At 35.5% G+C, this 24,008-nt stretch overlaps 1 protein-coding gene across 1 annotated transcript in view; it reads left to right on the top strand.

Annotated features, from left to right (window-relative positions):
• The window catches only part of LOC145271196 (putative E3 ubiquitin-protein ligase HECTD2), a 223,836-nt gene that overhangs the window by 183,296 nt on the left and 16,532 nt on the right, over positions 1-24,008 (top strand). The window contains exons 13-15 of the mRNA XM_080126724.1: positions 6,909-7,015; positions 16,887-17,002; positions 23,007-23,147. Coding sequence (XP_079982850.1) covers positions 6,909-7,015; positions 16,887-17,002; positions 23,007-23,147 — 364 coding nt within the window. The remainder of the gene's footprint in view (positions 1-6,908; positions 7,016-16,886; positions 17,003-23,006; positions 23,148-24,008) is intronic.

Raw genomic sequence — 24,008 nt, 5'->3', positions numbered from 1 at the left:
CTCTATTTTTCTCGTTATGTACGGATCCGAATATGGAATATTCTACCGCTCCAGAAGATATCTCACTACTGATGCAATTCTCTATCTATATAAAAGCCAAGTACGTCCAAGGATGGAATACTGCTGCCATATCTGGGCAGGAGCTGCTAAAAACAGCCTATCCTGCCTTGACAGAGTACAAAATAGACTTCGTGGCTTAGTGGGGGATGCCCTTTTCTCTACCCTACAACCTCTCTCCCACAGAAGAGACGTTGCGAGCCTATCCTTGTTTTATCGTTATTTCCATGGCAGGTGCTCGTCTGAACTCCAATCTCTGGTCCCCCCTCGCCAATCTTTCATGAAAAACACCCGTCTAGCTGAATCCACTGTGAAAAATTTCCCCCACTCTATATCTGTGCCTAAATCAAAACGCGGATTCCATGAGCAAAGCTTCTTTCTTAGAACTGCACGCCTGTGGAACTCCGTTCCGTCTGCCTGCTTCCCACCAGACTACAACTTGGATGTGTTCAAGTCCAATGGTAACAAATTCCTAATGAACCGCCCCCTTAAGTAAACACTTCATCAAATCTCCACACTAACGTAATGTACTTGCAATAACCCTTATCCCTGAGTGGCTTCCGGGCCTTGATAAGTGGTGATCACTGTGTTAAAAAAAAGGTAAAAAAACAATGAATCTGTAGGTAATTTTAGATCGAGCCTTTTAGATTTGACAATGACAATAGAAACCTACAGATAAAACAGGGAAGGGTTGCTTCCGGAGACAACTAGATGACGTACTGGGAAACAGAAATATAGACGAATCGTGACTGACAAACAAACATAACATCGATAGAACGGGGAGAAGACACGCAAGCTCGCAAGTGTGCCAGTTGGCACAGTTTAATATTCAAAATTAAAAATCGTTAAATACAATTTAGGCGCGCAGTGCAATTGATTGTTTCGGCGCGTTAAAAAAAATGAAAAATGCCACCCACGCTAATTCCGGCATGACCTTTATATAGCAAAGGTGCGTACGTAGTTGAAAGCACCCCATGTGATGTCTTCCGTCCAATGGAATTCCTCCTAGGACACATTTTAAAACTGATTTTCTAGAGCTCGTTTGGAGCCGATCAAATCGAATATAAACATGCACAAACACAAGATCTATCTCTTTAGTCTCTTAGCCTTTCGAGCATTCTTTCGTCTCTTTAAACTCTTCCGACTCATTCAACGCTTTCTCATTAGGACTTACCACGCGTGCAAACATCAATTATTTCATTTTCACTGCTCCGCGCATTAATACTCTCTTTTAACAGACGAACATTAATATTGTCCATGTTACATATTTGAACATTCAAAGAACACAAAAAAAGAGACTCTCCATCTTTCATATGAACTCAAAAAAAAGAACTCTGAAATATTGAGAACTATGTTTTAACTTGTTATTGTTTGTTATTTCTATTCCGGAAATAAACCTCCGTTTGTGTTGCACATAAGATTTCTTATTTTCATATTTTTTATTTGTGGAGGAAGTCAGTTCCCAAAAAAAGGCCAGGCGACCCCCACATAGACGGGTATGTAGTTTAAAAATGCAAATATTTTAATGGATATCAAACTCGATAAATCGGAACAGACTAAACTATTGTGAACAAATAGGAAAAAAAATGTCATTGAATAGTTCATATCTCAAAGATAATTTCTCAATGTTACAAATTTGAACATTCAAAGAACACAAAAAAGAGACTCTCCATCTTTCATATGAACTCAAAAAAAAGAACTCTGAAATATTGAGAACTATGTTTTGCTTGTTATTGTTTGTTATTTCTATTCCGTTTGTGTTGCACATAAGATTTCTTATTTTTATTTTTATTATTTGTGGAGGAAGCATGTTCCCCAAAAAAAAAAGGCCAGGCGACCCCCCCACAAGTCCAACAGTCAATTATATATCAATTCTTTTATCACAGGAGGGAGACAGTCATTACTTATGATAGAGAGGGAGACACTTTACTTAAGGATGGAGTTTATACACAAAGTTCATTATAGATGAGAAAGACAATGTTCATATAAATGATTCACATTTAGTTGTTGAGAATAACGCAACACAAAGACGCAGTTACAAAATTGGTGAGATGTTCCTTTATTACTTCGGTCGTCTGTCCGACTCTGACTCTGTCTGTATCTCTAACTAGCAAACTATATTGAGAATTCATTTCTCAGCCATGACGTCATCGCATGGCCAAAAAACGAGCTCGATTGATCCTGTGGCCTGAACATGCGCGATCCTCACATGCATGGTTCGCACATGTCCAACCATGTTCAAAGGGTGCAATGGCTCCAACGAAACGGGACGCGTCCGTTGCCCGGTTGCGAACCGGAGTTGACCAGTGGCGGGGAAGTGAGTAGCTATACGTGCTTAGCGAGACGAGACGTGCGTTAAGAAGTGATCGAGGCGCCAATAAAGACATCTTCATTGCACGTCTTTAAAATTCTTAATTATATTTATTCCCGAAAAGTAATTTGTCACGAGAAGAAATAAGCTTTATGTGATTTGAATTGTTGCGCGCAAGGGATGACTGCATTAAACTGCTGACCAGTAAATGTCGATTGTGGTCCCCAGCGAGCATTAAACCCGTGGAATAGTTAACGTCGGTTCGATCACACACGTTAATCGATAATACACGGATTATTATTATTATTATTATTATTATTATTATTATTATTATTCTGCAGACCGAATTCTTCTAACCTATTTTCGACCTGACTTGTTTTCCAACCTATTTAAAGATTACCTACCAATATAGGTTGACATTATGAGAGAGAGAGAGAGAGAGAGAGAGAGAGAGAGAGAGAGAGAGAGAGATGGATGGAGACATTCATATTGATGAGGAAAAGGCATAGAAGAGAGAACATTTTTGGCTTTTATATATATAGACTAGCAGGGCTACCCGGCGTTGCTCGGGACCGTATAAACAATGAAAAAAACAAAAGCAGATATTGAACATATGTTTTATTCTTAGGGGAGAGGAATCTTTCATCTCTATGTATTATTTGTTTTATCTACCCTAGGACTGGTATTGTTCATGTTTTATCCCTAGCATAGGTAATTTACAGCATGTATATGAAATTGTTTTACCTTAGGGAGAAGAGAACAGGTAATATACAACATAATGTGTCTATATTACATCCCTGGCAACGCCTAGAAACCAGCTAGAACATGTATTTCAGTCAATCTTTATTACAGAGGAGAGAAGGTGGTGATCAGTTCTTTAACACAGCGGTGAAGATTGAAATAGAGGTGGACGCCGGAAACATTTGAGTTTATTTATTTATTTTTGAAGAAAATCACTCTAAGCAAGACATGAAACCATTTGATGTAAGGAATTAAAAATAAACACTTCAGGATAAAAAGCTAGCTAACAATAAGTGTTGTTCGGATTGATTCCGACACAGAAAACAGCAATAATTTCCTCTTTGTCAGAAATATCACTCATGGTTTATATGACCTCTAAGGGAACGACGTCTTCCCTTTTAGCCAATAAACACGACCTTTAAAGGGACAGGCAATCGCAATGACTAACCTGTGTGTCTTATAAATTCCAAACACTTATGATAGAGAGGGAAACACATTACTTAGATGGTTTATACACAAAATTCATTATAACGATGAGCGGACACAATGTTCATATAAAGGATGTTTCACATTACCTTTAATTGTTGAAGAATGACACAACACGAAGAGGCAGTTACAAAATATGATGTGTTCGTTTATTACATTCGGCCGGTTGCAATTATGTTAAGGGGTCATAATAAGGGTCAAAGTTTTTAAAAAATGGACCGTTTTTTTTTTTTTTTGCTCAGCATACATCTCCAAAATTTTTAGTGTACTGTGAAACAGAGATAGACGAATTGCAACCGACAGACAAACGTAACATCGATAGAACGGGGAGAAGACATACAAGCTCGCAAGTCCAACCGTCAATTATATGTGAAAAGTTTGTTTTTCCTTTCTTTGTTCCACGACTTATGATATTGTAAAACCATGATTGCTATCTGCCAGATGTCTGCCATCCGTTTCTTTTCGATCAGTAAGGAAACCATTGAGAAGGTGAGAAAGTCGCTTGAAGCAAGGTTCTCCAGTGCCAGGAATCAATGCTAGCTGTGATACTATAAAGTGGACCTGAGGTGGACTTGAGCCACTAAGTGCTGAGAGGAGGGGGGGGGGCAATAGACAAAGGGATAGGAAACAATAAATAGTGAATCTCTAGGTACTTTTAGATCGAGCTTTTTAGAGTTGACAGGACAATAGAAACCTACGGATAAAACAGGGAAACGCAGCTTCCAGTAGCTGGGGTGGGGTGGGGCGACCTCAGATACCAACGTAGAGGAGACAGTTAGTTGACAACTAGATGCCCGTCATGGCGGATTGGAGTTGGACAGTTTTAGAGTTGACTGTGAAACAGAAATAGAGATGAACGTAACATCGATAGAACGGTGAGACGACACACACACACACACACACACGCACACACAAGTCCAACAGTCATCTATATGTGAACATTGGCGTTTGTGTTTTTCCTTTCTTCATTCCACGATTTATTATATTTGTACTTTTGTGAAACCACGTATGTTCCCATCGACAGTCGCCAGCGAGAAAATGACGATCCGGCTATAAGAGGAATAGTCGAACGAAAAAATACCACGATACACGACGTTGGGAGTCGGCGATCTGTCGAGGGGGGGGGAGATGGGAAGACACAGTTGGTCACAATAGACATGCGACTTGATTTGTTTCTTTTTTTTATCTCTATCTCATCAGTGTGATACTATAAAGTGGACCTGAGGTGGACTTGAGCCACTAAGTGCTGAGAGGAGGGGAGGGAGCAATAGACAAAGAAATAGGAAATAGCAAACAATGAATCTGTAGGTATTTTTAGATCGAGACTTTTTAGATTTGACAATGACAATAGAAACCTACAGATTAAACAGGGAAGGGCAGCTTCCGGTAGCCGGGGTGGGGGTTGGGCGACCTCAGATAGTTGGTAGCCGGGGTGAGGGGGGGTGATCTCAGATACCAACGCAGAGGAGAGTTAGTTGACAGCGAGATGCCCTAGATGGAAGTTGATAACGAAAACAGTTGGACGGTTTCTAGAGTTGACTGCGAAACAGAAATACAGACAAATTGCGATTGACAGACGAACGTAACATCGATAAAACGGGGAGAAGACACACACACACACACACACACACACACACAAGATGCCCGTCGCGGCGAATGGAAGTTGGACAGTTTTAGAGTTGACTGTGATACAGAAAGGAACGTAACATCGATAGAACGGAGAGAAGACACACACTCACAAGTCCAACAGTCAATTTATATGTGAAACATTGGCGTTTGTGTTTTTCCTTTCTTTGTTCCACGATTTATTATATTTCTACTTTTGTGAAACCACCTGTGTTCCCGTCGACAGTCGTCAGCGACAATCCGGCCATAAGAAACACAGTGAATGAAAAATCCACGACACACGACATTGGGAGTCGGCGATCTGTCGGGGCCGTGCACGTCTGGTCACAATATTACATATGAATGAGTCCCCTGTGGAATTTCCACAAGTCCCGCTAGTTCTTTAATAATTTGATAAACAGCAATTCTTTCCTCTTTGTCATTTAATGGTTGGTTGGTTGGTTGTTTTTGTTTTACGGCATATCAACCCTTTCCAGGTTATTTAATACCAAATTCTCACTTTTATAGATATGATAGATTGTACCCACTATATAGTTGTGATTCTTATTAAAGACATTCTGCTGAGTATATAGGTTGAGAAGTGTCCTCACGCATAGTGTCATTTTTATAGATATATAGATAGATTACGCTAGATATATTTCCATATGTCTGAATACCCTATATACCAAAATTCAAGTCTGTAGATAAAAAATTAAAATATATTTAAACATATTGTACGCCCGGGGCAAAGCTGCCCCCCTCCCCTCCCGCTAGTCTAATTTATAAAACACACACACACACACATTATCACTTTTATAGATATAATAGATTGTACCCAATATATAGTTGTGATTCTTATTAAAGACGTTCTGCTGAGTATATAGGTTGAGAAGTGTCCTCACGCACAGTGTCATTTTTATAGATATATAGATAGATTACGCTAGATATATTTCCATATATCTGAATACCCTATATACCAAAATTCAAGTCCGTAGATAAAAAATTAAAATATATTTAAACATATTGTACGCCCGGGGCAAAGCTGCCCCCCCTCCCCTCCTGCTAGTCTAATTTATAAAACACACACACACACACACACACACACACATATTATCACTTTTATAGATATAATAGATTGTTGGTTGGTTGGTTGTTTTTGTTTTACGGCATATCAACCCTTTTCAGTTTATTTAATGCCGGTGATTTTGCAGAAAATTTTTTTAATAGAATATATTTGTTTTTTGCAAGTCGGTTTCTATTTAACCCATAGTTGGGACCCTAACAGGTACTACCACTCCGGGTCAGAGTGGACCTGGGAGCAATGGCAATTAAAGGGTGGCTCCACACTCCCCAAACCCCGCAAGCTGGAGCCTCACTATCGGATATAGTTTAAGGTCATATCCAGGATCTAATTTTTATGATTACACGTTCAAATAAGTCTATGTGGTAATTCTTATTTTCAGCTGGCCGTTCTCCATCAGACGCTGTGGTTAGGTTTGTCCTTTTTTTACTAGAGTATATTTTTTCAAGTCAGTTTCTATTTAACCCACAGAGTGGACCTAGGAGCAATGGCAATTAAAGGGTGGCTCCACACTCCCTGAAGCCCGCAAGCTGGGGCCTCACCATCGGATATAGTCTAAGGTTTGTAATTTAAGCTATTGTTTCTAACCTTTTCCTTTTTTTTTCTTTATTTATTTCCGTCTTGCAGATTATGTTCAACTTTACGTGGACTGGGTGCTGAACAGATCGATCTATGAAATGTTTAAGGAATTCTACCACGGATTTCACTGCGTCTGTGCGTCAAATGCCCTGATCGTAAGTTAAGATTTTTTTTTTTTTGAGCAATTCTTTTTTTTTTTTTACATAGGCATCACCACTTATCAAGGCCAACAGGCCACTCGAGGATAAGGGCTAAAGAGTGTACACTAAAAATTGGACAATATAGTAATCGCTAGTAATTAAAAAACAGGATTGCACGTGAATTTCTACATTTTCAAACTTTTTAATTTGATTTGAGCCCCAAAAAATAAATGTTCACAGGTCAAAATTGGGGTCAAAGATTTTAAAATTTTGACCTCTGCGGTCTCTACCAAATTACTCAGACAAATTTTGCTCTAAACATTTGAAATCTTACATAAATTGTATTCACACGTAGGGCAAATTATGAACAGTACATAGGGCCCGAGCAAAGCCGGGCGGAACTGCAAGTATATATATATATATATATGTGGTTGCATTTTATTACAACCTGAAGTGTATTAACTTAATTCATGACAAATTGTTTCAACAGACAGGATAAAAATTATCTGCCCATATCGTCAGATGATTCAAGTTATAATAAAACTAAAAAGGAAAGATATGTTTTGGAGGGTTTGTATTACTGTACACATAGATTCGAAAAGGTCAAGATGGCGTCTCACACCCTCTTTAACACCTTAAGTATGGAAAAAGGTGTTATAAATAAAAAACTATACAAAGTACTATTAAAAGCCCGCCGAATATATGTCAACCTATGTCACGGTAACATATATTGAGCGAGTTTTTAACAGTATTTTATCCGGTTTTTTATTTATAACATCTTTTCCCACACTTACCATGTTAAAGAGAGAATAAGACGCCATCTTGAATGTTCCAATACATCGGTAAACACTGTATGTTTTTCGAGCTGAATAAACATGTTACATTGAATAAAAACACAAGAAATATATCCAGTTAGGTAGAAAAGTAACTTATCTTGCCTTTGATAACATTTATTTGTTATATATTTGCTTTTTGACAACTTTTTCGAATCTATGTGTACAGTAATACAAACCCGAATTTTTTTTTTTTTTGTGATTAAACCAAGAGAAGGCAAGGAATGGGAGAAAGGAAAAGAGGGAACCAGAAACTGAACATATATACCATTCACTTGACAAAGAATAAAGAGACCGAAAACACTCGAGAATAGTGTATTCAGGTTTTCTTTGTAGACATTCAAATATAGTTAGATATATCATTGTATACCATACTAATTGATACTAGCGAGATGTATGGAAATTCCACAAGTAACATTCTTTTTTTTTTTTTTTTTTACAAGAAGCCACTCAAGGATAAGGTCAAAGAGTGTACAGTAGAAATTGGACAATATAGTAATCATTAGTAATGAAAATTCGGTAAATTTGATAACTTATAATGGAACGGCTCATCAAGAACTTATTTACGTTAGACTTGAAGACAACCATATTGTAGTCAGCCGGAAAGCAGGAAAACAGAAGACAATTCCACAGGCGTGCAGTTCTAATAAAAAAGCTTTGTTCATGGAATCTACGTTTAGGTTTAGGCACAGATAAAGAGTGGGGGGAATTATTGATAGTGTTTACAGCTAGACGAGTGTTTCTTGTGAAAGTTTGGCGAGGGGGGACCATAGATTGGAACTCAGTCGAACACTTTCCATGAAAATAACGATACATCAGAGACAAACTCACAACATCTCTTCTGTGAGATAGAGGTTGCAAGGAAGAGAAAAGGACATCTCCTACGAGGCTACGAAGTCTATTTTGAACTCTATCAAGGCAGAACAAGTCCTTTCTAGCAGCTCCTGCCCAGATGTGGCAATAGTATTCCATCCTTGGACGTACCTGGCTCTTATACAGATAGAGAATAGCATCAGCAGTGAGATATCTACCGGATCGATAGAAAGATACCACCATTTTTCCAGCGGCCTTGGCAACAGATTTGATGTATGTGTTCCATTTAAGATCAATAATAACTCATTCAATAACTCATTCATATGTAATATACTGATGTTGGTATTCTGTAGATGTTCAGTGTGATATTATTGTAGCTTTTTTGTTAAATTCTAGACTCAAAATTGAAGAGCCAGTGCTCAAAACAACGAGATATTATAAAAAGGCTGACTGGGAAGCCATCAGGGAACTAATCAGAGATGCCTCATGGGGAAATATTTTTTCTCTCCCTGCTGAACAGTGCGCAAATGAGACTACTGAATGGTTCAAAACCGCAATGGAAGCACATGTTCCCATGCGGAAATTTTATAGCAAGCCCCACTCTCCCCAATGGTTTACTTCGACTTGCGCAACTGCCATTGCTCAAAGGCAGCATGCATACCGCAGATTTAACCGACATAAGTCCAGTTCAAAGAGACTGAAGTATATAGAAGCTAGAAATAACGTTAAGAAAGAAATAGCGACAGCCAAGAGAGAATTTACTGAAACCACTAAAAAACGCATCGAAGCACAAAATTTAGGAAATTGTGACTTCTGGAAAATCTACAACAGTGTAGTAAATAATGGGCAATCAACAATTCCCCCACTAACCAACAATCACGAGGTTGTTTGCTCAGCAACCGACAAGGCTAATATGCTTGCCAGCCGGTTTGCCTCAAACTCCACACTGGACCCTTCCAACCACCCCCTGCCTGACTTTCCTTTGCGGACAGACGTCACGCTAGACGATATAAAAATCACCCCTGCTCAGGTACATACTATCATAATAAATCTTGACACTTCCAAAGCATGTGGACCTGATCTCATCCCAGCTGTGCTATTAAAAAAGTGCTCAGCCGAAGTAGATCCAGTTCTCTCCAAACTCTACAATAAATGCCTTAATGAATCATGCTTTCCGGGCTGTTGGAAAACTGCTTCTGTGGTACCAATATTCAAGAATTCTGGCGAAAGAACTGACCCATTAAATTATCGCCCCATTAGCCTCCTCCCACTTTTCGCCAAAATATTTGAGACCATAATTAACCATGCGCTAGTCCGGCACCTTACAGATGCTAAACTTCTGACTGACAAACAATATGGATTTAGACAAGCCCGTTCCATAGCTGACATCCTCACTGTAATCTCTGAACATATATACCATTCACTGGGCACAGCGGTAGCTCTAGATATATCTAAGGCTTTTGACAGGGTATGGCATGAGGGTCTCCTCAGGAAAATTAAATCATACGGTATAACTGGTAGAATACTTAACATAATTAAATCCTTCTTAGATAAGAGAAAAATCCAGGTTGTCCTCAACGGTTGTACATCTAAACAGTGTGATATAAACACGGGAGTGCCCCAGGGGTCTATCCTTGGATCTCTATTGTTCCTAATATTTAATATTTATTAATGACCTCTCCGACAAAACTGCCTCTGAGATGGGTATATATGCTGATGACACCACACTCTATAACAGGCATGACAGGAAAACAAATGAACACATAACTAAAGAAATGGCAAAAACACTAAAGGATGACCTCCAATCTGTAGTGGAATGGGGACAACAATGGATGGTCACATTCAATTCTGCCAAGACTAAACTGGTTTCCTTCAATAATTACAAGAAACCTTCTCTGCCACCAATAGCAATGGCCAGTGACTCCTTGTCTGAGAGTACATCTTTCAAACTCCTTGGCCTAATGTTCACAGGAAACATGAGCTAGAACAATTACATTGAAGGCATTGCCAGGGCCGCTGCAAGAAAGATGGGTTCTCTCTACCGTGCTAGAAAACTACTGACACCTAAAAGTATCCTGTACCTCTATAAGGCCACCATTCGCCCATGTATGGAGTATTGTTGTCACGTTTGGGCCAGTGCATCTGCTGCTAGTTTCTCGCTCCTAGACAAGGTTCAAAAGAGAGTCGCCAACCTGATAGGCCCTGAACTGGCATCTAAGCTTCAGCCTCTATCCCATCGACAAAACGTTGCATCCCTCTGCCTGTTCTACAAGTATTTTAATGGTGAATGCTCTGACGAACTGCAGACACTTGTGCCCCCACGACGTAGACAACCTCGACAAACCTGGCAGGCAGCTAAATCCCACCCCCACACAGTAGAGATCCCCAGATGTAAAAGATCTTTCTACTCCAGTAGTTTCTTCCCCAGAACCGCTAGACTCTGGAATTCCATTCCAGGTCCCTGCTTCCCTAACTCTACTGACATGCAGAAGTTCAAGTGTAACGTGAACCGACATCTTGCTGCCCAAATCCCAACATAGTGCCCTAGTAGTTGCTGCCCCTGATAGTAGGCCCCTACACCAAAGTGGCAATGTGCCTTGTTTGGGGTGAAAATGTAATAAAAAAAAAAATTTTTTTAAAGGCATTAAAAAATAAATGAAAAATTTATAAAATTATAAAGATAAGACAAGAAAAGAGAAGGAGAAAGAAGAAGAAAAGAAGGAAGGGAAATGGATAATTGAGCGTGTCAAAAAAAGTTTGTTGGATTCGGGATAATCAAAGAAGAGAAAAAAAGAAAGAAAACAACATACTGAGGATGGAGTTTGACTCCTAAAAATATATTTAAATTATAAATTTCAAACAAATAAAATATTTGTTTATTTTCCTAATATTGTGTTGTGATTTGGCTTGTTGAAAAAATAGTAAAAATTTAAATTTTCGGGTTTTATTCCAGCCTTAGGGTCTAATAATGTGTTGGAGGACGGTATCAAAAGTGCCCCCCCCTTCTAAATTCCAAAATTTTCACTTTTTTTTTTAAACTTGTTAATATCGAATACAGAAATAAATTTCAGATTAAAAAATAAATTAAAAAGAAAATTTTTTTTTCATAAATTTTCACGTGGGGGTTCAGTTTTCAATTATAACGTTATACTAAATTGAACACAAACTTTGTGACCACGATGAAAAAAAAAATAGCAACTCTCTACCTCTCGGAAGGTAGGGGGTTAAAACGGAGGAGTTAAGAAAAGGAAGATTTCATTACTCCCCTCTCTTTCCTCCTCCCTCTCATCTATGTATATACCGTTCTCTCTCTCATCTATTTATGTATCTATCTATTCATCGTGGTCACAAATTCCGTGTTCAATTTACTACAACGTTATAATTGAAAACTGAACCCTCACGTGAAAATTATGAAAAAAAAATTTTTTTTTCATATAATCTAAAACTTAAGTTTGTAATCGATGATATTAGCAGAAAAAAGTAAAAAAAAAAGTGAAAATTGTGGAATTTAGGAGAGCAGGGTGGGGGGGCACTCTTGACAACGTCCGTCAATGTGTTTTATATAAAAATAAATAATTTTTATAAATTTTTGTCTGTCAAATAACTTATGCCGCTAAAATACACATTTGCCCTTCTTTTAACATTTTATATTATTTTTAAGTTGTTGAATTGTAGTTTAGGGTTTTTTTTTTTTTATTTGTTTATTTTATTTTTTTTTTTTAGATTTAAGCCAAGAGGAATGAATTCGCATTTACTTTAAAAAAAAAAAAGTATTTTAATTTAATATTATCGATTAGATACTAAGCTGAAGCGAGAAAGGGGTAGGGTAAGCAAAGAATTCAGAGTTCGGTACTTATGCACTTATGTTACCGGACTGGCGGGAGTATCAATAAAATAAACCATTTATTCAAGTGCCGCTTGTTAGCTGGATACGATATTAAAAATCACTTTATTGATACACTAGAGGATGATATCCAATCCGTAGTGGAATGGGGACAAAAATGGTTGGTCACATTCAATGCTGCTAAGACTAAGTTTGTTTCCTTCAATAACTACAAGAAACCTTCTCCACCACCAATAGCAATGGCCAAGAACACATTGCCTGAAAGTACTTCTTTTAAACTCCTCGGCCTAACGTTTACAGGGAATATGAACTGGAATAGATACATTGAGAGCATTGCCAAGGCTGCTGCAAGGAAGGTTGGCTCCCTCTACCGTGCTAGAAAACTACTTACGCCTGACAGTATCCTATACCTCTATAAGGCAACCATTCGCCCATGTATGGAGTACTGTTGTCACATCTGGGCTGGTGCATCTGCTGCTTGTCTCTTGCTCCTGGACAGGGTTCAAAAGAGAGTCGCCAACCTGATAGGTCCTGAACTGTCATCTAGGCTTCAGCCTCTGTCCCATCGACGAGATGTTGCATCCCTCTGCCTGTTCTACAAATACTTTAATGGTGAATGCTCTGACGAACTGCAAACACTTGTATCTCCTCGACGTAACTACCCCCGACAAACCCGACAAGCTACTAAGTCTCATCCCTTTACAATGGAGATCCCTTGGTGCAAGAAAACCTTTTACTCCAATAGTTTCTTCCCCAGAACTGCGGGTCTTTAGAACTCCCTTCCGGGATTCTGCTTTCCCAACTGCAATGATATGCAGAAGTTCAAGTGTAATGTTAACAAACATCTTTCTACTCTTCTCCCTTCATAATGACCCCGCTAATTAATTCCCTAATAGTAGCCCCCTGCTTCAAAGTGGCACTGTGCCTTGTTTGGGGTGAAAATTGAATTTAAAAAAAAACAAACTTATGCACTTATGTTAGCAGGCCGGCGGGTGTATTGTAACTATTCTGTACTTTCAACTAACAATTTAATAAACAAAAATATATCGTAAAACTTGAAGTACCGTTTGAATACATTTTGAATTTCGAATAATTTCACAATTATGAACGAATTCGTGTGTAGTAGTTAAAAAAAATGTAGTATTTTAATCAGATTAATTGTTAGGTGACAGTACAAAATAGTTACAATGCTGCTGCCAGTGCATGAGTACCAAATTCTTAATTACTAAATGTTAAGAACGGCTTTCAGAATAAACACCCTCAACCTCTCCATGTTAAAAACGGATTTCGGAATAAACACCATTTGGGGGGGGGGGATGAAAAAATATTTGCAAAATTATTTAACTGATATTTTTTGTCAGCATACCGAATCCACAAATACTATTTTTTTTTAAATTAAAAAAGCCGATAAAAGTCGTCATTGAAAAAGAAATTTAAAAACAAATGTTTGTAAAAGTGAGAAATTATTAAAAAATGTTCAGTAACTTTTTTTCTTTTAATATTCATAAAGAGTAAAACTTTTTTCAAAATAAATAATAAAATGTTTGTACATGTGAAAAATAATCGTTTAGTTACTACGGCAACGTCAGTAAAAAATAAAAATGTTACGTGCGGGTGGGATGGGGGGGGGCTAAGGGAGCAACCATTAAAGTTTTCTGCTGGTCGCCATGGAACTCAACGCCCACGGAGTACCAATCCAAGTTTTACAATATCTTTTTGTTTATTTAATTGTTAGGTGAAAGTACAGAATAGTTACAATACACCCGGCAGCCTGTTAAGATAAGTGCATAAGTAGCAGTGTCAGAAATTTCGTGAAAACTATTGAATAATTCCACCCGCTATCTTTCCAAGCTTATAACTCCTTGAAAAATGTAATTCAAGCCCTAATTTTTTTTTCCAATTAAAGGAGCAAGGACCAAGGTTTCATTAAAAAAAAAAAAAAAAAAAAAAAACGTGTTTTTTTTTTAAAAAAAAAGGTTTTAAACTTCGGACTTTATAGATAAATTTCTAAAAAAACTCTACTTTTTTTTTATTTAAATTTGAATATATAATTTATTGACCTTTTCTCTTTAATTTGTGATATATAAAACTTTGGTGAGTAAATTAATTATTTACTTTTTAATAGACATTTTAAAATGGGAGGCGTGAATTATTCGACCCCCTGTTTTCCAAGCTTATAACTCCTCGAAAAATGTAATTCAAGCCCAAATTTTTTTTTTCAATTAAAGGAGCAAGGACCAAGGTTTCATTAAAAAAAACAAAAGAAAAAACAAACAACGTGGTTAAAAAAAAGGTTTAAAACTTCGAACTTTACAGGTAAATTTCTAAAAAAATAAAAAACACTACTTTTTCGTTGTTTTAAATTTGAATATATTATTTATTGATTTTTCATCTTCAATTTGTGATATATAAGACTTTGGTGAGTAAATTAATTATTTCCTTTTTAATAGACATTTCAAAATGGGGGGGGGGCGTGAATTAAAAAAAAAACGTTTGTCTAAAATATTACATTCGGTTTATTGGAAAGAGCATAAAATTTCACATTGACCCTGAAAATATCGTAAAAATAGAATCAATAGAAAAATTTTGATAGATTTTTAAAGTTTAAAAATTGAAAAATACTGAGCTCGTAAAATTCAATTAATTTCATTACTATTTAAAAAAAAAAAAAAAAAAAAAAAAATTCTATTACTTTTATACAACTTTAATAGTTTATTTTGGAAGTATAATCTGTAAAGAAAATAAACAACCCACTTTTAAAGGAGAAATTACGAGTTTTTTATATTTTATTCGCAGTTTCGTGTTAGGGGTGTCAAAAATTCCTACAAAAATTCTGATACACCTACAGGGTATTGAGATTTGGGAAAATCTTTGTAATCGCTTTTCGGCCAGAAATTTAGCTGTTAAGGGGTCAAAGTTCAACGATTTGACCTTTGAGAACTCTACCAAACTCCTCCACCAATTTTGGGTCCAAACACTTGAAATCTTGGATATAGGGACATGGATCTAACTTAATAACTTGATTTGAGCCCAAAATAATAAATGTTAAGGGGTTATAATAGGGGTCAAAGTAAAAAGAAAATTAATTGCTTTGGTCTCTACCAAAATTACTCAGACAATTTCTGATCTAAACATTTTAAATTTGACATAAAGATATTCAGAGATAGGTCAAGCTATTTAATCGGTATGGGTCGAAAATTTTTAGTTATCAATATATAAATGTATGTATGTATGTATGTCTGCCTAAAACTTTTGCCAGAGGCGACGGATTTTACCAAGATCAGCATCGTTTTTAAGTTCGACCTTTCAGACGACAGTATCGAAAAATTGGCTAAAAAAAATTTATTTCTTCATCTTTAACTGGGCACTTTTCTACAGGAAGGGGGGGTCACTTTTTTGCCGATATTTTCGAAAGTCATCCCCTCTTTTCGATTGTCTAGACTTAATTTAAACCTACGTCACTTCTGGTTTGGCGGTGGTCGTAACAGCAAAGACGTCACGTTTTTTTTCTCCTTTACAGTGCGGGTTCGAGCCTGCCTTCCTACTACCACATTTTTAAACCGAATATAATATTTTAGACAAACGTTTTTTTTTTAATTCACGCTCCCCCCCCCATTTTCAAGTGTCTATTAAAAAGTAAATCATTAATTTACTCACCAAAGTTTTATATATCACAAATTGAAGATAAAAGATCAATAAATAATATATTCAAATTTAAAACAAAAAAAGTAGTGTTTTTTAGAAATTTACCTGTAAAGTCCGAAGTTTAAAACCTTTTTTTTTAAACCACGTTGTTTGTTTTGTTTTTGTTTTTTTTTTAAAATGAAACCTTGGTCCTTGCTCCTTTAATTGAAAAAAATTAGGGCTTGAATTACATTTTTCGAGTAGTTATAAGCTTGGAAAGAGAGGGGGTCGAATGATTTCATGCCTCTCATTTTGAAATGTCTATTAAAAAGTAAATAATTAATTTACTCACCAAAGTGTTATATATCACAAATAGAAATTTACCTGTAAAGTCCGAAGTTTAAAACCTTCTTTTTTTTTTTAAAAAACACACGTTGTTTGTTTTTGTTTTGTTCTGTTTTTTAATGAAACCTTGGTCTTTGCTCCTTTAATTGAAAAAAAATTAGGGCTTTAATTACATTTTTCGAGTAGTTGTAAGCTTGGAAAGACGGGGTGGAATTATTCAATATTTTTCACTAAATTTCTGACACACCTATCAAATTTCGAGTCTGTAGACTTAAAAATTGACAGAGTTATTGCATAGGGAAAATGTACACAGACAGACACACAGACACTTTCACTTTTATATATAGATAAATTATTTTTAAGTTGTTGAATTGCAGTTTAGGTTATTTATTTTTATTTATTTATTTTTTTTTATTGATTATTTTAGATGTTGCGTCCAGAGGAAGTGGAGATGTTAGTGTGTGGCTGCCAAACACTGGACATGAACGAACTGAAATCTGTGGCGACTTACGATGGATACACACCTAATGATGCCACGATCAAGTAAGCATTTTTCATATTCCAAAGATCATGTAAATTGATTAAGTAGTTTAATTAAGTTGGTTGGTTGGTTGGTTGTTTTTGTTTTACGGCATATCAACCCTTTTCGTGTTATTTAATGCCGAATCCAAAGATTTTGAAGAAAAAATTTTTTTTAATAGAATATATTTGTTGTTTTCAAGTCGGTTTCTATTTAACCCATAGTTGGGATCCTAACAGGTACTACCACTCCGGGTCAGAGTGGACCTGGGAGCAATGGTAATTAAAGGGTGGCTCCACACTCCCCAAAGCCCGCAAGCTGGGGCCTCACCACTGGATATAGTCACCTTCAAAATGAAACTAGATTTTTATTTCGCCCGATTAGATCTGACATTATTGCTAATCGCATTTTTATAATGGTTGGTTGTTTTTTTTTTTTTTTTTTTTTACGGCATATCAACCCTTTTCAGGTTATTTAATGCCGAATCCAAAGATTTTGAAGAAAAAATTTTTTTTAATAGAATATATTTGTTGTTTTCAAGTCGGTTTCTATTGAACCCATAGTTGGGACCCTAACAGGTGCTACCACTCCGGGTCAGAGTGGACCTGGGAGCAATGGTAATTAAAGGGTGTCTCCACACTCCCCAAAGCCCGCAAGCTGGGGCCTCACCACTAGATATAGTTTAAGGTCATATCTAGGACCCCCATTGAGAGACTTTTATCCTCTGCAGGAGGGGGAAGTCGGCGTATTCTAATGCCCCACCGACAGGGCCAGTTTAATTAAGTAAATCAAATTTTATGAGAAAGCTTATAAAAATATGAAAATGTAATTTCAAACCCTAATTTTTTCGGCAGTTGACTTTCAATAAACATTTGATTAAATAGACTCTCCATGTCTACAAGCTTATAACAATATGAAAATGTAATTTCAACCCCTAATTTTTTCGGCAGTTGACTTTCAATAAACATTTGATTAAATAGACTCTCCATGTCTACAAGCTTATAACAATATGAAAATGTAATTTCAACCCCTAATTTTTTCGGCAGTTGACTTTCAATAAACATTTGATTAAATAGACTCTCCATGTCTACAAGCTTATAACAATATGAAAATGTAATTTCAACCCCTAATTTTTTCGGCAGTTGACTTTCAATAAACATTTGATTAAATAAACTCTCCATGTCTACAAGCTTATAACAAAATGAAAATGTAATTTCAACCCCTAATTTTTTCGGCAGTTGACTTTCAATAAACATTTGATTAAATAGACTCTCCATGTCTACAAGCTTATAACAAAATGAAAATGTAATTTCAAACCCTAATTTTTATTTCAATAAAATGTGCAAAGACCAAATTTTAAAATCATAAAAGGTTTAATCGAAAAATATGCAATATTTTTTTTTTTTTATCGGTTTTCTTTAAAAAAGATTTCACGAAAATCCACAAATTTAACTTTTTTTTTTCTTTTTTTTTTTTACATAGGCGTCATCACTTATCAAGGCCGTTAGGCCACTCAAGAATAAGGGTTAAAGAGTGTAGAGTAGTCAAAAGGACAATATAGTAATCAATAGTAATGGAAGTTCGGTAAATTTGATAACTTATATAGAACGGCTCATCAAGAACTTATTTACTTTAGACTTGAAGACAACCATATTATAGACAGCTGGAAAGCAGGAAAACGGAAGACAATTCCACAGACGTGCAGTTCTAAGAAAGAAGCTTTGTTCGTGGAATCTACGTTTAGGTTTAGGCACAGATAAAGAGTGGGGGGAATTATTGATAATGTTTTCAGCTAAAAGTTTGGCGAGGGGGTGGGCATAGACTGAAGCTCAGTCGAACACTATGCAATATTTTTTTTTCATCAGTTTTCTTTAAAAAAGATTTCACGAAAATCCACAAATTTAACTTCAGCGAAATCTAATAAATATATATAACTGTCAAAAAATCACTTTCCTGTTCAAAATTACTAAGCTATGGGTGCTTCTATTCTTCATGTATAAGAATTTGTCCATATTTATACATGTACATCATGATGCACGCTTAAAAAAATATATATACTAAGGATCTTACACATTTGTACGAAAAGTTCGCACAATTCTCTCAAACAAATTTTAATTTAACAGTGAAATTTCTGAGGATTTCTCTTTTGTTTTTATTATAAGTCATTTATTTTAACCGGAAGTGAATCTAATATGTACAGGGTACGACCTGAAACCGCATTAAGTGTTACACACATAAATCTATGTCATACATTACTAGTTAAAACAAACACCATGAATATACATTTGTAAAGATACTAAACGTTTGACGCATACAATAAACATATACCAAAAATCACAGAATCGGCATTAAATAAATCTTAAGGCGTATATAAGCATGAAAATAAAATTTAAAAAACTGATTTCAGTTGAACGTTGTACATGTCTTCTTTTCGCATGGAATAAACTTGCTTGTCTCACAAATATGAAATCCTTTAATTATTCTCTCTTCTGTGATTACTTTTTAGAAATCGCATTTAGCTCATTTTTATCTGCTCTAAAAGTATCTAAAAAATTATATAAATCAGGAAAGTATTAGAAAGTTATCACAATGCAAGAAATAGGAGATTGATGATGTTGAAAAGAGAAGGCAAAACAAGTGATTTTCTACTAATTTGTATATATATATATATATATATATATATATATATATATATATATATATATATATATATATATATATATATACTAGCAGTTCAGCTCGGCTGTGCTCGAGCCCTATATGCTGTTCATAATTTTATGTGCATATATATATATATATATAGATTTCAAAGTGTAATGGCTTCGTGTTTTATTTATTTTTTTTTTTTTGCTTGTAACCAAAAATATTAATAAATAACCACGCAACGTTTAAGCCGAACACATATCCACTTTATTTTTTTTTCTTTTTGTTTTCTGTTTCAGTTTTGTCTTATTTGGTGATTTCTTATACAAAATTTTTTTTATTTTATACCATCTTTGCAAAATAAGGATTTTTATACCAAGAGTCGCAGAAAAACGTCTTTTCAACAATTGATTATCCGCCATTAGCGAAACCGGATATTTGTTGATTTGATATAAGAAAGCATCAAAGTGACAAAACATAATTATTTCATTCGTGGATTTTCGCCGATTACTAAAAATTCACTCAACCAAATTTCTATTTTTTTTTATTCTCTTTTTTTTTTTTTACACAGGCGTCACAACTTATCAAGGCCGATAGGCCACTCAAGGATAAGGGTTAAAGAGTGTAGAGTAGTCAAAAGGACAATATAGTAATCGATAGCAATGGAAGTTCGGTAAATTTGTTAACTTAAGTGGAACGGCTCATCAGAAACTTGTTCACGTTGGACTTGAAGACAACCATATTATAGACAGGTCCTGAACTGTCATCTAGGCTACAGCCTCTGTCCCATCGACGAGATGTTGCATCCCTCTATCTGTTCTACAAATACTTTAATGGTGAATGCTCTGACGAACTGCAAACACTTGTACCTCCCCGACGTAACTACCCCCGACAAACCCGACAAGCTACTAAGTCTCATCCCTTTACAGTAGAGATCCCTAGGTACAAGAAAGTCTTTTACTCCAATAGTTTCTTCCCCAGAACTGCGGGTCTTTGGAACTTGTTCACGTTGGACTTGAAGACAACCATATTATAGACAGCTGGAAAGCAGGAAAACGGAAGACAATTCCACAGGCGTGCAGTTCTAAGAAAGAAGCTTTGATCATGGAATCTATGTTTAGGTTTAGGCACAGATAAAGAGTGGGGAAAATTATTGATAATGTTTTCAGCTAGTCTAGTGTTTCTTGTGAAAGTTTGGCGAGGGGGAACCATAGATTGAAGCTCAGTCGAACACTTTCCATGAAAATAACGATAAAGCAGAGACAAACTCGCAACATCTCTTCTGTGAGATAGAGGTTGCAGCGAAGAGAAAAGGACATCTCCCACCAGGCCACGAAGTCTATTTTGAACCCTATCAAGGCAGGACAAGTCTTTTCTAGCAGCTCCTGCCCATATGTGGCAACAGTATTCCATCCTTGGACGTATCTAGCTCTTATATAGATAGAGAATTGCATCAGCAGTGAGATATCTACTGGATCGATAGAAGGATCCGACCATTTTTCCAGCGGCCTTGGCAACAGATTTGATGTACCTGTTCCATTTAAGATCAGGAGTAAAGGTCAAGCCCAGAAGCCTGTCAAAACTTGAGGCCTCCCCAAGACGAGAGCCATTCATTTTAATTGATGCCAGATGGGGATCAGAACGTTGATGATGTAAAGATAGAAAACTGGTGAATATATATAACTGCCAAAAAATCACTTACCTGTTCAAATTTACTAAGCTATGGGTGCTTCTATCCTTCATGTATAAGAATTTATCCATATTTATATATTATATTGCATGCATTTTTTAAATAAAAGGATTTTTATACAAAGAGTCGCAGAAAAACGTCTTTTCAACAATTGTTTATCCGCCATTAGCGAAACTGGATATTTGTTGATTTGATATACGAAAGCATCAAAGTGACAAAAATAATTATTTATGCCATGCAGCCTTATCTCCCTTTTGTATTTTTAACATATTTCATTTCAACCACAAAGTACTGACGTAGGTGCTACCATCTTTGCAAAATAAGAACATTTCATTCATGGATTTTCGCCGATTACTAAAAATTCGCTCTACCAAATTTCTTTTTTTTTTATTATTCTCTTAAAGAAATACATGAATTTTTGATTTAATATATTTTAATTCTTCTTTATAGAGTGAATTCTTTTTTTTTTTAATATCTAAAAACAGGAAATATTGAATGAAATAGAAAAAATTGTCGTCAGCATCCAATATTTACTTGATAATATAAACATAACATAAAAAAATATTTAAAAAAAAAATCAAATAAAAAAAATCAACGTGGTTTTTAAAAAAAAGGTTTTACACTTTGGACTTTACAGGTAAATTTAAAAAAAACTATTCTTTTTTTGTTTTAAATTAGAATATATTATTTATTGATCTTTTATCTTCAATTTGTGATATATAAAACTTTGGTGAGTAAATTATTTAAATTTTAATAGACATTTTAAAATGAGGAGGTGAATTAAAAAAAATACGTTTGTCTAAAATATTATATTTGATTTATTGGAAAGAGCATAAAATTTCACACTGACCCTGAAAATATCGTAAAAATTTAACCAATAGAAAAATTTGGATAGATTTTTAAAGTTTAAAAATTGAAAAATTCAATTGATTTCATGACGTAAAAAAAAAAATGGCTGCATGAAGGCGCGCTGGCACATTGTAAACAAGTTTTGTTTTTTAAGTTTTGTTTTTTGAAAAAAAATAATAATATTTCTATTATTTTTTAAACAACTTTAATAGTTTATTTTGGAAGTATATTCAATACAGAAAATAAACAACCCACTTTTAAAAGAGAAATTACGAGTTTTTTTTTTTTTTTTTTTATTCGCAGTTTTGTGTTAGGGGTGTCAAAAATTCCCCCCAAAATTCTAATACACCTAGAGCAACGATATTGTTTGAACTTTTGTTGAAATACAAGGTTGGCAACTCAATTCAACTTCTGATGCCATAATCAAAGAAGTATTTGTCATATTCCAAAAATCACATAAATTGATTAAGTAGTGCAGAATAGTTACTAAACATTCTCTCCATGGTAAGAATGGCTTTCTTAATAATAACGCTACAATTCTAGCACGGTACCTTCTCTGCATAAGTACCATGTTTTTTTGTTTATAAAATGTTAGGTGAAAGCACAGAATAGTTACAAAACATCCTCCCCATGTTAAGAATGGCTTTCTAAATAATAGCACTATTATTTCAGCACGGTACCTTCTCTGCTTAAGTACCATGTTTGTTTGTTTATAAAATGTTAGGTGAAAGTACAGAATAGTTCAAAAACATCCTCCCCATGTTAAGAATGGCTTTCTAAATGATTCTGTTATTATTCCTATATATAACGCTTTGTTTTTTTTTATTATTATTATTTTATTTCAGGCACTTTTGGGATATCATTTTGAAATTCCCTATTGAATTTCAAAAGAAGCTTCTGCTTTTCACGACTGGAAGTGATCGCGTTCCAATCGGAGGCACGGCGGATATGACCTTTAAAATAACAAAGGTCGAAGACAATTCGCTGTAAGTACAATTGAAAATTCACGGTGCTTGTTTGGATAAAGTCAACAAATCATTCTTTTTTTTAAGTAGTAGAGCTGACACATCTATTCAATGTAGCCGCCTTCAGCCTCAATCACTAAGTTAAAATTCCTCTGTTAGATTTTGACATAAACATTCCTTTCTTTCAAAACATTCTCTCTGCATAACTTCTTCTACATAACAGTTAAGAAATCAATGATAATAATAATCATTTAGACCTTTGGCATTGCCTGCTACAACATAACACAGATACTACGCTGTGATCATAAAAACAAAAAATAAAAAATAATCAAGATATATTATGATGTTACAATGTAAAATTGGCTTTCGTAACTTCAAACATTTTCACGGCCGATATCCTCCATGGGAGTATAGTGTTCAAACACCTCGGTTTAAGAATCCGCTGCAATGAATTATAGCTCCCTCTTTTGGACTTCTGGTATATTTGAAGAGATCGAGTATTAGTCCCTATGAAGGGGGTCCCTTGATTCCTGAGAACTTTGACACAGATAACAGATAACATGCACACACATACATACACAAGCATGCACAAACACACATACATACACACATACTCAAATACATGCAAACACATATACACAAGCATGCACAAACACACATACATACATACACACATGCACACACATATGCACTTACACACACATACACACAGTTTGAAATGACTTATATACCATATATTACAACCATTTAAACCCTACAGTCACCTACCTTGAAAATGCTGTTGTGAAACCTGACATAGTTATATGGAACAAGTCAGAGAGAGTAGCAACCTTGGTTGAAGTGAGTGTCCCTAATGATGGATGTCTGAACAGAGCTGAAAGG

This window comes from Euprymna scolopes, chromosome 46, assembly GCF_053919585.1.
Source record: "Euprymna scolopes isolate OS-2025 chromosome 46, ASM5391958v1, whole genome shotgun sequence".
Taxonomy (NCBI): domain Eukaryota; kingdom Metazoa; phylum Mollusca; class Cephalopoda; order Sepiida; family Sepiolidae; genus Euprymna; species Euprymna scolopes.
The sequence above is the reverse complement of the archived record's forward strand: the minus strand, read 5'-3'. Positions and strand labels throughout refer to the sequence as shown.